The sequence below is a fragment of the Pseudochaenichthys georgianus genome, chromosome 4 (assembly GCF_902827115.2).
Source record: "Pseudochaenichthys georgianus chromosome 4, fPseGeo1.2, whole genome shotgun sequence".
NCBI lineage: Eukaryota > Metazoa > Chordata > Actinopteri > Perciformes > Channichthyidae > Pseudochaenichthys > Pseudochaenichthys georgianus.
Window position 1 is genome coordinate 34,923,878 of NC_047506.1, and position 14,841 is coordinate 34,938,718.

The window sequence follows — 14,841 nt, forward strand, 5'->3', positions numbered from 1 at the left end:
TTTAAAGAAGAGCAAACTCTTTCCTAATTTCACCGCACACACAACCACACATCATCCATATGCCCCTTTCTCTGTATGCACACGTTGAAGAGAGGAAGCCAATGTGTTGAATGTAACATTATTCTAAGTGTGCATTTGTGTGCAATTACTTAGAGGTGTCTTAAAATGCCAGCCTGCCTGTGCTGAGCTCCATCTTGTTATGATCCACTTCAGGATGTGCACTTTCAGAGAAACCCAGAGTGTTATCCTGCTGCTGATCCCAAGAGCTGCTGGCCAGGTGTGAGAGGGACTGAGCCAAAGTCATTATGGGGTTTTGAGTAAAGTGATGGAAGCCAAGCTAAAGTGAGGAATTAGATGAGCACAGCGCCCAGGGGAACACGATGGAGAGTCAGGAAGAAAAACAATAACCTAGATTTTAGCGATGGTCGGTTTTAACAGAGCTAAGAGTGTGGCACGCTGTGGAATGCAGACTGGTGCTAATCCCTCGTCTAGATCATTTAAGGGAACATGAGATGATGATAGAAGGTTCACAAAGCCTGCTTTTATCTCCATTCTGTGCATTCTTAGCATTAGAATGTAAGTAAAATAATATGTTGGCGGATAAATGGCTTGAGACTACTTTTTGTATCTAAAATAATATTTAGCCAGAAAATATTCAAAATACAATTGGGTTTCCTCCTGAAGAAGGTTAGACAGAAAATACACAATGTCCCACTAATGCTGACCAACTCTGGTCCACTTTCTAGCAATGTCTTTTTCTAAAGGAACATCAGGCTGACGGTGAGAAAATAGAGAAAGGGAAAAGAGCCCATGAGTTAGAAAATAAATATTTCTTCTTAGTTTGTCGTAAATATAAGTATCCACAAATATATTGTCTAACTCCTCGCCACTGTAACAGAAAGTTGCTCTGTTCTACTTCTGACAAACAATCATCTTTATCATCACTAACAACAAATAGGCCATTTAAATACACTATTCATTTTAGAAGACAATGTTTAAGAGCGTTAAGAAAATAAAACGTGAGCATGAGAGGCAGTTTTCTATCTGCTAGCCTAAATGCTTGACTTGATAATGCTCCTAAGTTTTAAAGTATTCCAGCCGATTGATGTTCTTCAGGTAGAGCCCTTCTACACAGCCACCTTGGAGGCAAGAGTTCTGATGGCATCCTGACCTGCGGGGCTCTCACCATGGACGGGAATCCTCCGTTCTCTCTGTCGCTGTAGCCTTCACTCATATCGGCCAGGTTGGTCATGCTGCCGCCGTGGGTTCCATTCAAGGTGCTGTTGTACTGCTCGATGCTTTTAGATTATAGACACTTCCTGTTGGCTGTCCTGGATCTGGGACAACTTGCTGCGAGCCTGCAGGCACACACCACACACCACACACACACACACACACACACACACACACACACACACAACACACACACACACACCACACACACACACACCACACACAACACACACACACACACACACACACACACACACACACACACACACACACACACACACACACACACACCCACACACACACACACACACACACACACACACACACACACACACACACCACACACAACAACACACACCACACACACACACCCACACACACCACACACACACCACACACACACACACACACACACACACACACACACACACACACACACACACACACACACACACACATTCAGTGCTCTTCTTTGATTTGTGCAGCCTCCTGCTGGACACCGGCTAGAGTTCCTCGCCAATAAGCACACACACTCACAACTGTTTTTCACAGCAGTGTTTACATCACGAGAACAGGGTTGAAGCACCGACACTGAACTAAACATTAGAAATCGGAAACAGACATCTACTTAAAATAGATTTGAGAATCAGGTAATGGTATCTCGCCATGTCAATACATCTGGTTTTATTTACCCAGGTTCACCGACTTCTTCCTCCACTCTAATAAAAGCAGGAACTCTGTTAGTGGTGCTCATTAACAAAACGTGTTTACATTAAGCATGTAAAGGTTTATACTGAATATTCAATTCAAGTCTTATGTACACCATATGTTCTATATACATCTAAACTTCTCCATAGAATGTAAACACTAGGTGAAGTTGTTTTTAAGTTGTTTTTTGGTAATTGGGGAAAACCATAGCTTTAAATGAACAGTGTTCTGCTTTAGTACATTTTTCAAAATAAAAACTTAAAGCACATCATTCAAAAAGAAAATTCAAAACATTTACAACTGCACGGAACCTTTTGCCTTAATATCTAAGAAGACAAACAATAGACTTTTTCAGCCACTTTTGAAAAGAAATAATACTTAGCAAATGGATTTTAGGTATCACTTTGAGGATCCTTTGTTTTGATGGTATATGTTTCTTAGTTGCCTGAACTGCTGGAAAGCCGCTGCAGGAGGGAGAATGTATGAATAATCAAAAGGTCCATGTCATTAGAATCAACATGACGGTCCCTGGAAGCAATAAGACTGGATATTATTACAGGTGAACATGAGGACATGATTAGCTGCTGAGACCTAAAGCCTCCGTGTGACCTTCTAACTCGAAGGAAGGAGCAAATAAAAACTGTATTAGTTTTCAAATTCAGGAGAAAATAATCTTATCTGGGCTCGACCACACGGCCAACACGGTGTTAAACAGAGAGACTGAAGAAACGCTATGCAACAACCACAGTGCATGCATCTGAAGTCAAGCTGTGGATACAAGTCGGTGTGGTGAAGTGATGCGTGACAAATGAGTGGCTCTTTGTGTGTTTTATTATTGTGTTGTGTCTGTTTCCAGAGACACACACAGCGTAGATAATGAAGTGCACTGGTGCCCCCTGTTGACCGTTTTCTGTAACACACAAACAGGCCGTGTTCCTACCTGGTTGATCTCATCCTGTGTTGCCTTCAGGGACTTGATGATGGTCTCCAGTTGGATCTTGCCAGCAGCCAGACTCTGCTCCAGCTGGTTCTCCTCCTGCTGCAGCCGGCCCAGGTCGGCCTTGGCCCGGATCAGCTCTTCCTCCTGGCACTGCAGGTCGGTCTCCTGGGAGTGGATCTGATTCTGGAGCGTCGAGATCTGGAGTCAGAGAAGAGAATGAGATGAACACCTGCCAGGCGACAACAGCCCATTGTTACATCGGGTGAATTATTCAAATCATGTGCTGCCATCAAATGATTAAGACATTATCTGTAGCTCTGTGTGAGGCATCGTACTGTATTGAGCGTTATGAGTATACACTTACTTTTGCCAAACAGAAAAAGAAGGAGAGATAACTACAGATGATGAAACCTCAACAAAAAAAAGTGCCAGCAGACTGACTTCACAAATGAGACATTGTTGTGGTGGATGTTTCTCAGTCTGAACAGGTTGAAGAGGCGCTCCTCCTGGGTGATGGCAATGCAGCCCAGCCGGTCGCATCACAGATTACATCACATGACTTGCATACATTCCGTACTCTGGAGCAATTTGGGGTGAAGTGTCTTTCCCAGGGACACAACGACATGCTGACTGCAGTGGGACTCGAACTTGCTACCCCCTGATTCCAAGTCCAGCACACTACCCACTGAGCCACAGCCTCCCAGATTTCAGAGCGCTGGGCTCTGCCTGTTATTTGTCCTCCCAAATCCCATGGAAACTATTTACCTGTTGGGCTTTGCACCCAGAGAGTTCCAGGGAGGACTACCACTTATAGATCCAGGATGCGCTTTTTGTAAATTGTGTAAATGTTTTCATTATACATTTTTGTATGCATGCTTCTTAGGTAACATTAAGCTCTCTTTGGCTCTTTCTGCTGTAACAATGTACATTTCCCCTCGTGGGACTAATAAAGGTATTCTGATTCTGATCCCCGGTACACAGCCCTCCTGTTCCTTGTAATGCTTGTAGCTGCTAACTAGCTGTGAGTTAGCATGCCCTTGTGCATTCTTTTGCAACACTGGTAAAGTGGTGTCATTCCCACAGTCCATTCATTTCCACGTTAACTTCCAACCGTTGCATTTGGATTTCCAACACGGCCATCTTCTGCAATAAAGCAGGAAGTGAATGCTCACCATGTGAGACTCCTCCTGGCACTTGACCCGGACCTCGTTCAGCATGTCCTCCAGCTTGTGTTTCTGCTGGTCCATCTCCTCCAGGCGGTCCTGGGCGTCTTGTTTCTGAGCCTCCAGCTCCTGCAGGCTGGCCGTCTCTCTGTCCAGGTCATTCTGCATCTCCTGAGGGAACGTGTAGCAAAACGACACATTAGTACAAATCAAGTATCATGTGCCAAATCTAGGTGTTCAAACACAAATTGCATGAGTTTGTATACGAAGGCAAGGAGAGCACAATATTTCTCTGTGGACAGGTTCCCTTACCTGCACCTCTGCACTCTTGTGTCTGATGGCCTCCTCCGCGTCCCTGATGTCCTGCTCCAGTGTGTACTTCTCCCTGACACATACACACAAAAACATATACACACACACAAGGGCACTCGTGAACACATACAAGCTGAAATATAACAAAGAATCCAAGAACCACCAACCCCCTGCTGTGTGCACAAATCAACAAGACAGAGTAACAAGACACTGGACTGGGTTTCTGTCAAATGCACTGACACAGATTTATAAAAACTGACAGGGAAAGTAGAGCTGGGTGTGTCTGTGTGTATATAATGTATTCTTTTAGATCCTACATCATTTCCTCAGTTTGGAACATGGTGTAGGTTGGTGGGAGAAAACAACTTTGTGAGAACTGCATGAATGTGTTTTTTTTTTGGCAATGAACATTTCCTAGTATTTTGTTATCCTCAAAATAACAAAATACAGGTTTTTGTTATGGGAAGAGATATGATGTGCATTAACAAAACGGATTTGCGCTGACGTTGCTGTTGTGTTTCTATGGATAAAGCGGAACTTTTGGAGGTCTCAAAGTACTAGGGCTGAACGATTAATTGATTTTAAATCGAAATTTGAAATGATGCGATTATGAAATCGCAAAGAAATTTTTTTTTAAAAATGTTTCTTGTGTGTCAGTCATCCACGCCAATCAGAAGTGCTGTGCTCCACATGTACCAGCCATTGTTAACCAATCAGAAGTGGCCCATGATAGAAGGTGATAGACAGATTGATCCAATCACCTGCCAAGTATTTTGGAAAGTGCCTTCCCTTTCCAAATGGCTTCCAATGGAGCTTTAGATGGTTTGGTGAAACAAAGCGTCCGAGTCAGGTTAGTAATGCTCCATCACATGTGTTACATCTATTACAGGGTGAATCTTTAACTGAAGCTTGACTTTAAAGCAACCCAACGGAAGTTTCATGTAAGTTTAGTTCTTTCACTCGTAGCTCAGGCTGCGGGGGTGCTAGAGGCGGGAGCATGTTGATACAACCTTCCTAGCCGGAGTTATGGCCGCATTTTATAATAAACTTCCGTTGGGTCGCTTAAAAACAAATATCGCAAATCGAAATATTTGTCAGAAAAATCGCAATTCGATTTGTTCCCAAAATCGTGCAGCCCTACAAAGTACAAATTATTCCAACTCTGACCCCATCTACAACTGACCTGTTGACGTGCAACCAATCAGATGCCAACTGTATGTCGTGCTGCAAACTAGCAGGGGACGTAACCATAGAAACAAAACGGAACTAGCAGTTTTTTCCCATACAGTCCATGGTTTCACTGCACCCAACCTCACGGTGAGCAAAGTGCAAATCACGTTTTACTGTATGTGAATGTAGCTTAAGGACAATCCTGTTTTATTATATTAACAACGTTGGAAGATTTACAATTTATTTGACTGACCCGAACCCTAACGTTTTGAATGCAGTAAAGGGACTGCCAACTCTGTTCCCCAATCACTTTATCTAAAATGGACTTGGGAACTGCCATCTTCAATAGCATGAACATTTTTATAATATCCATTTGGGCACATCGCAATCTGTAAAACTGTAAAGCTATCCTGCATCTTGAAATAGGGCACCAAGGGGATATGAAATAAGCACATTTGAATTGGAAGGCGACTTATAACCACTATGAAAGAACAGCAGATGTCAGACCCACTGCTCGTGTTGTGTGTGTCACAGTAGATTAGACAGAACGCCAGTCCATAGATGTACAGTAGCTGGTTTGGTTACCTGATAGTATTCCACTGGGTAAAGGCAAGTGTGCTGACGCAGCATGGAGAATAAGTAGTGAACAAACAAAATTTGATAAAATACACACATCAAAAGAAGATTTGGCTGGGTGGCTGATGAAGCGATGGAAGGAAGAAGGAAGCGATGGGATGAGAGAAAGCCGAGATGTGAAGTGAAGCTCGTCCAGGTTTGCTTTTCAAGTGTGCATTTTATCAGAGACACGGGACCAAAGATGAACAGTTTATACAGAGATGAGGGCGATGCAGCGCACTGAGACAAACGCCATGACTCGGATTCTTTCTTTCTTTCTTTTTAGTATATATTTCAAGATGAGAATCCAGGGACTGGAGATCTCACATAGAACTGAATCTCCGATAACCACTTGCATGATTAAATGAACTGTCGTTCTCAGGTGGTGGTGGAAGTTGTGTATGCTATGTTTTGCACCGAAGAAAATATAAAAAGGGAAATGGATGGAGGCATGTCGGATGAGATGAAAACAGCATGGCGGATACATTTTGCAGTGTGAGCTTTTCCCGTTCTACACAAGTACGCAGCATCAGGTTGGTGACGTTACTACAAGAACATGTGGAAATAGAATCGGATCAGAGCAGCTTGGAATTAAAGAGGCCCTATTGTGCTTTTGCCCTTCCTGTAGTGTGTTCTATAGGTTGATGTGCATGTCAATGGTCTGCAAAGGCTAACATTCAAAAGTTCTTTCCAGATGGAGATTCCCTCCACACATCCCCCCGTTTACTGTTGTTATTACTGCATTACGTTTTGGCTAAATACAATGTGCTATACTAACAGAATACAAATACAAATAAAACAGTTTGGATGTATTCATTTTGTTTGCAGCTTTGAAAATTCAGTTGCCGTGTCAGCGGTGCTATGTCATTGAGCCGTGCCACTGACACACACCACACACACACACACCACACACACACCACACACACACACACCACACACACACACACACACTAAGAGGGGAAGTAGGTTAGGGTGTGTCTGCAAACAACAAGCCAAGCTAACCACAGATCATCTCTCTATACCTGCACGTGCCGACACAAACATCAGAACTGCGCTGTGTTAACAATCCTAATAGAAAATATCAATGAAATATTGAAAAGCAATAATGTGAGTGTTTGCATTAGTGGTTGCAGAGTTAACAGTGGAGATGAAGCGTCTGCTGCCTCTTCTTAAACTGGAACACATGTCTCTTTAGTACCATTCTACAACCCCTGAGTCAGCAAGCCTGCAGGGTAGTGTAATAGCACCAAGTGTGGCCACAGTTGAGGCTGAACACAGAGGGGTATTATGGGTAATGGTGATTCACATTATCAACATTGATTCCCACGGGACAGTGTCGTGCCATCCCCCAAGCTACTTTTCTGTCATTTTCCTCCAACATATCTTTAATTATCTATCAATTTCATTTTCAATATCTGCAACCAGACACCATGCGTCTCATGTGGGCATAAAGTAAGAAGTGAGAGAATCCTTGTACAGTGTTGTCCAAATTCTACAACAACTACTTATATTTTTAGGCTGAGTTTCAGTGTAGCATGTTTACACTTGTGTTTTAGGGTACACTATTGTCCAACGGTTTACAAACTGCACTGCGTTATAAGTTAAGGGTGCAGTATGGAATTGGAAGATCGTGTTAGTGATGGACAGCATCTAAATCATAATAATCTCACATGTGTGGGTTCATGTTCCAGTAACGGATGCATCGATGTCAAGCAGACTTCTATAATCTCAACTACATCCTAAGAGTTCCTGTGATTTCCGGGAAATGAAAATGGTTTATTTCCTTTATTTGACTGACATGTTGACACATTAAGTCAAAAAGTTCAGCAGGAAATATCTGCACATTGTTCAGAGCAGGTGGTCCTATTTTTATAGCAACTTTAAAGCAAAGTGCTTTACATTAAAATAAATGCAGCAAAAGGTGGCATATAGAAGAATATGAAGGAAACGCATTACAAACAAGCCGACAGACCCCAACCACAAACACACACAGGAAGGAACAGCAATACATGACTTTGCACACGCAGAAGCATATTTAAGAGCCTAAGCTTTTTGGGATGTCTTGCACCAAGTTCTTCTGGAGTCTTCCCTCCATATGCACCAAACAGTCTAACCTGCTAGGTTTCCATTTTTAATTGAAACCTACAACAAAGAAGCCATTTCCGCTCCTGCCAGTTCCTGAGAGCTCTGATCTCTGGTGATCTGAACCCTGAGTCGGGTCGTCCTCAGAAGCCTCTGTTGCACTACAAAGACTGTCTTTAACAACTTGGGCTTGTTGGTAATGTCAGTGTTTTGATCTTGATTGAACGGACAATGGAATTGGCTGAAGCCAAGCTCTCAATCTGCCATGGATGTAAGACACATCAGGGTGGAGATTTGGTCATCACATTAAACCATCAAGCGTACTCGGTGTTTAGATAAAGTCCCACTTCCTTCTTAAGCTGACCTTTGTTGCACTAGCCTGGGACAGATCATGTATGTATTCAAAGACGCTTCTTCATCGTTCATCTTTCTAACACGGTCAAATTATCATGGTGGAGTTCTCTGAGAGACGTTTAAGGTAATGAGTCCCAATAACTCCAACACCCTAGAATTAAACAAAAAGGTATCACACTCACCACTGGGGGGTTTGGGCCTTGGGGGGACACTTTTCTTCGGTGGCAGAGCTGGCGTGTCACTCTTCCTGCTGAATGGATCATCCACAAACACGGACTGGAAAGAGTCATAGAGAGGATATGTGGATTCAAAAATAACTGTCATTTCTATTTATTAAAATGTGCATGAAAGGGTGAAGTGAGCAACAGGGAGTTGAGCCAGGTGAGGTTGAAAGTGCAATAAAAGCTTCACCAGTAATAATCCAATACTAGGGGTGTAACGGTATCCGTATTCGTCCCGTACCGTCACGGTTCGGCACATGCAGTCACACGGCGAATACGCCTTTTTTTTACGAGTGGGAAAAAAGTCTGTCCTTCAGGGCAGCATCCACTACACTATTTATAATCCAGGGGGCGGTATTGCGTCTAAAAGCTGTTTGCCAGCCGCCCTTAAACAACAAATGAAGAACAAGAAGAAACAACACAACACGAACTAAATACAAGAAGAAGAAAAGTTAGTATGGCGATTTCAGATAACACACAGGAGCTAGAACCCACCTGCTTCTTTTAAATCAGCTGTGTGGGAACATTTTGGGTTCCCTGTGGACTACAATAACGATGAAGTGTGCGAGTGGTGGATCCGACGAGAACGGTGTGTTGGCGTTGTTCGATAGCGGTGCGGTATGCTAATGGGAACACGCGCCAAACATGCTAAATCACATCAGAAGGCATCACCCAGATTTGCCACTCACCGGAGCCCGGCAAAAGACAACAGCTGTTCAACAGCTGATCCCCGCTGTTTTTAAGAAGCCAATAGACATGAAAGCCATGAGACCAAAATAAATAACGGAAGCTTTTGGCATATGTTTTTCAACGACTTTGCGCTCTTGAAACACTTTCTTATTATTTATGATGCAAGACATTCTTTTTAGTTTTACAGCTTGATGAAACCTTTTTGTTTGACATCAGCCATTATAGATAATATGGCCATCTGAGTGTGTGTGGTACTGTTTATGGTTTGTTTTTAAATGTTTAATACAGTTAATTATTGAAAATGTCAGAGTTCCTTATTTTGAGACTGAAACTTGCACTACTGTTAAAAAATAAATAACAACAAACCTGGAATTATGCATTTGGGACTTTTTTTGCTTTTTCTTGTTGTACCAAACCGTACCGAACCGTGACCCCCAAACCGAGGTACGAACCGAACCGTGACTTCTGTGAACCGTTACACCCCTATCCAATACTGTATCATTTCACATGAAGAAAAGGAATAGTTCAAAGTGTCTCACACACGGCTGCTAGATGTACACACGCTGGCTCAGCTCATAGCAAACTGATAGAAACAGCTACAACAGAAGCCGTTTCTAAATAGAGGAAATGATTCTCCTTCTTTATTCTTGGAACTATTGTGATGAGTCCAGCTCCATCGAACGCCACACTGACTCACCATGCTGCGTTTTAAGAGATGGAGGAAAATGGGAACATCTGGACTTGGACACTTTTCACACACTGAGTGTCACTTTTTGTTAAATAAATATAAATCGTTCACAATCTCTTGATTACACAAAATACATTTACCCAACAATAGACTCTATACAGAAACATTAACTGATGAAAAGATAATGTTTTAATCAATTCTAAAACTTTTCTCATATGATTTTTCCTTTTTATGATTCAAACATTTGTATTAAGTAATGCAAAGTAAAAATGGAAGAGCATTGATGAAGACACCAAAGAAAGAATAAGCATGTCTCTGGTACCTTCTGGTAGTCCGGCAGCCAGCCGGCCCGGCCCTCAAAAGGCTCTCTGGGCTTCGACATGAGGCTGAAGTCTGCGAAGCCAGCCGAGCTGTTACTGCTGCTGCTGAACGAACCGCTGCCAAACGGGTCCAGCGTGCCAAACAGATCTGAAGAAAAATATGATATCAGTAAGCATATTATTTACAGCTAGTCTATTAAATTGATTACAGTCAGTCTGCTATGTCGGTCCAGACTGGAAACATCCATTGCTGGATTGAACATTGTGTACACACATAAATGCTGCCCAGTCAATACATGTACTAACTTTGACCATCCCTGACTTTTCTTCCAAGGACATCATGGGGTTTAGATCTATAGTTATGGGGAAACATGTCTCGATAAATATTGGATAGATTACCGAGACACACACGAATTAGCAATGACAATTAGCGATGTTAGCATGGGAACAGACATAAACAAGAAGGTGACATTGTAAACATTAAAGCTGGTCAATGCTAAGTTTGCTAGCATTGCCATAGTGAGGCATAACTGTGATGTTAGAATTATTCCATTGCTCCAGGAATATACTTTTGTTTCCAATTATTAGTTGTAAGAACATTTTTGCATAGGGCTATGATGACAGGATCTTAGAGTTGAACACTCATCCATTTTTATGGACCGTTGTCCAAAGCAGCATATTGTACTAAATGATAAATGATATATAAGAATATAGGTTTCATAAATGTGAAAGGGCCCTTCAGGTAAAGAAATTTAGGTGCATGGTCATAAACGCCAGGCCTAACTTGAGCCAGTGTTTTTGAAATCCTATCAACAATCTGAGTATGGAAATGAATAAGCTAATGTGACAGCTATCCTCAGCTGCCATGGTTTGAATAGGCAAGCCACCATGGTGACCTCAGCCTGCGTCAACATGACCTCAGTGTGGTGACAGGCTCAAGTTCCTCCAACCTCCAAGGCATTCAAGCTAATCCACAATGTGTACGTGTTTGTATGGGCTATATTCATATCATGAAGGCAATTAAAATAATTGTCTTCTGCTGGAGTGAACTCACAACTGACTGAAAGAGCTGCAGAGATATATATACATTCATGATGTTATGCCATCACAAAAACAACTCAAGCAATGGCACACAGTGAGAGGATAGTACAACTGATTGAGACTATTTATGGCAATATTTGACACAAAGACAGAGATTCCATTCATTTTAATTCAAAATAAATACATTACGTTCACAGAAACTGCAGATGTTGGAAATTCAAATAAACCGTACCTGGTACTTTGGGTTTTGGGTTGCCTGAAGAGAATGGGTCATTGCTTGTGAAGTGACTGGTTGGCTGCTGCAAGCAAAACAAGAGTGAGAGCATTTTATTGTAAAGAAAACTCATAAAAAAAAGTCTTGATTTTATTTAAAAAAGGGGATTTTATTTAATGATCATAAGTTAATTCCATGTTTCTTGCTTTTGGTCTGAAACAAGTACCTTGGAAGGTAATGTGGCACTTTTACTGAAGGGGTCTGGTGTGGAGAAGGGATCCATCTTTGTGGTCTTCTTAAAGAAATCTTCAGACGAAGACTTGAACGGATCAGTCTCTTTGAACGGGTCTCCTCCAAAAGGATCTGCAGCAGAAATGATGGATAACTTTAACTTTTCAATTCTTCAGCCATTTCAAATTCCCCAAAACGTTAGCATGTTAGCCTTTCACTTTGATTATGCTAACAGACAGGCAATAAACCCAGGCCCCACATCCAGCGTCACATTCCAATGCGGTTAGACAGAACTGTTCTATTATCTCTGTTACATGCTTTGGGTTAGGCGTCACACTAAACGATCAACATATAAATATGTGTGGGAAAATGGTGAGATCTATCACTGATCTTCATCTACCTCACAGAGAAGTGAAACCTCACAATATGGCAGAAGAGGGAAGTGCGACAGAGGTCACAGAAACACATACGGCTGTTTCACATATGTGGGGGCACAGCTACAAACACAAGGCTGCCACCAAAAGCACAGGCAGCAGGACGCGTATGAGTTTCATTTGAGGGTTAAGACGCCATTCACCAGGGAATCATACTGGTTATGTATATATAATAATACATAGGATATATGATGTGTATGAATGACTTGTATTCTATACACAATTACAATCATGTGAGCTATAAATGAAAAACTCAAAGGGCTTTTTGAGCCATATTTTAGCAACCACACTGATATTTAGATAATAATACATTGAGGGTATCTGATGGGGGGACTTATGTAGATGCACCAGACTAATCATATTTTACACCAAATATTGATTCTTGAAATGCTTAAATTGTACATGCCGTGCAAGGAGGTGTGTATAGGTGTATATTATGTATTGTTATAGTTCAACAATTCCATTAAGAGGGACAGATTTTCTTGTGAATTGAACTACCGTACTTTTCGGACTATAAAGCGCACCTGCATATAAGCCGCAGCAGCTAAATTGTCCGTCTGTCTTGCTCTCGTTCTGTCTCTCGGTTCCACTTCTACTTTGGCGCGCTCTTTTCCGGCCTCCAGCTTTTCCTGCTGGAGCCCGCCGCTTAAAGGTGGCGGGCGCGGACCGGTCATAGAGCCCATAGCGTTAAAGGTGGTTAATTTTACCTGTAAAATCCATAGATTTAGGAGGTTCCCTAGTGGCCGTTAGCTGTACAAAAACAAAATGGGGGAAAAAGTCGCGGCTTATAGTCCGAAAAGTACGGTATATCAAAATCTGAGTCTTAAGGCAATACCTGTGACAGTCGATGGCTGCTTTGCAAAAGGGTCATTTTGGAAAGGGTCCCCTACAGGAGAAAGCGAAGAGCAGGCGGAAAACAAAGACAGTCAGAAAGCAACTCAAGGTAAAAAAACTAGAAGGAACCTGGAGGAAGAGAAAAGATAACGGCAGGACAAACATAATCAGATAAGAACAAGAGGCAGAAGGAGCGCAGGGACAATGACTCGAGCACAACAGTGAACGGTGACAAACAAATCATCATTATTCACCAGTGAAGAAACTGCCTATCCATCATTCCTTGTAAATGTCAACTTGTGGCCTCTGAACACTTCCAAAATAACCATTTTCGGTCTAAATCAAGACAGAATCAGCAATTGCTTAGATTATTTTCTGCCTTAAATGTTTTCAGAAATATCTTGGTGTAAAGACAGTTTCCAAAAGAGCCGCCATATTGGTCTGGGATGAAACCCATGAACATCGAGACGACGCTGTTGATATGTTCTACATTATCGCTAACAATCAAATAATGAATAAGATCACTGTCGAGCTCTATGATGGAGGAGGAGTGAGAGAAGATGAGTGGAATTAAAGTAGAGGGCGATGCTAACCTTTGAAGGGGTCTGTTTTGAAGGGGTCTTCAGAGTGGAAGGGGGTCAGTGTGGAGCTCCTGAGGCTGGCTGTTGAACACAGATGGCTTCACTTTGAATGGATCCTCCTGTGTAAGGACAGAGACGAGAAGAGTCCACAGTCTTAGCGCACACACACACACACATCAGTAATGATAACATTGCGTACACAGGGTCAGATTCCCTAAGGTCTCTGTGTCTTCTATTCAGGCAGAAGACACAAGGCACACGCGCACAGCAGGAGTCACAGTTTGAATGTCCAACAGTGACTATGTGGTCCTTACTGTATGTGCGTGCATATTTAAAATATACAGTTGATCAACAACTCATGCATTAGTTTAAGCAAGGTGTACAAGTAATAACCAATAGCAATCAACTGGATGAGGGTTTATAACTACCAACAGATTGAGAAATTGAGCAGTAATTATTTTTGAAAACAACATAATGTAAAATAAACAGGGGTGTTGTGGTTTGTGAATTAAATTGAATTTACAATAATTAAACTTTCAATGAACTGCCATTCGACAATATCAACGTTTGACTTCATATCAACATTTGGCAAATCAATACCATCTCCACCTCCACCTGCTGCGTTCTGAACACCTGGACAGGCGGAGCCTATTTCCTCTCAACCAGTTGAAGTGGATTATGTATATTTTCTGCAATTTATTCCATTTCTTTTTAATTTCCTGTTCAGGGTTTCTCTAGTTTTCTTCCCTCGTCCTAAAAATGGAAGTATTGTCATTTGTATTTCTCATTTGGAGTTTAACTTTGGTCAGATATTGGGGTGTACCATTTGAAATCTGGTACCGAGCTTTAGTCCACTGAGGGATTGTTAGCAACATGCTACAAGGTATCATTTTCAGTTGGACCTCTCCAACCTTATCCTTTCTGATAATCCAAATAAACTGTTGGATATTTGTAATGTTAGAAGAAAGAAGTTGACTTGGTCACCATGACGTCACCTATAGGTCTGTGGG

General features: G+C 42.0%; 2 protein-coding genes across 2 annotated transcripts in view; both read right to left on the reverse strand.

Annotated features, from left to right (window-relative positions):
- LOC117445256 (epidermal growth factor receptor substrate 15-like 1) overlaps nt 1-14,841 on the reverse strand; it is a 51,314-nt gene that overhangs the window by 17,157 nt on the left and 19,316 nt on the right. The window lies entirely within an intron of this gene.
- Nucleotides 2,359-4,730, reverse strand: LOC117445255 (epidermal growth factor receptor substrate 15-like 1). Its single transcript, XM_034080775.2, has 4 exons — nt 4,357-4,730; nt 4,054-4,215; nt 2,882-3,079; nt 2,359-2,405 (listed from the first exon to the last, which is right to left on the reverse strand). Exons 1-4 carry the CDS (start codon nt 4,450-4,452, stop codon nt 2,379-2,381), a joined length of 483 nt encoding a protein of 160 aa, XP_033936666.1. The 5' UTR covers nt 4,453-4,730; the 3' UTR covers nt 2,359-2,378.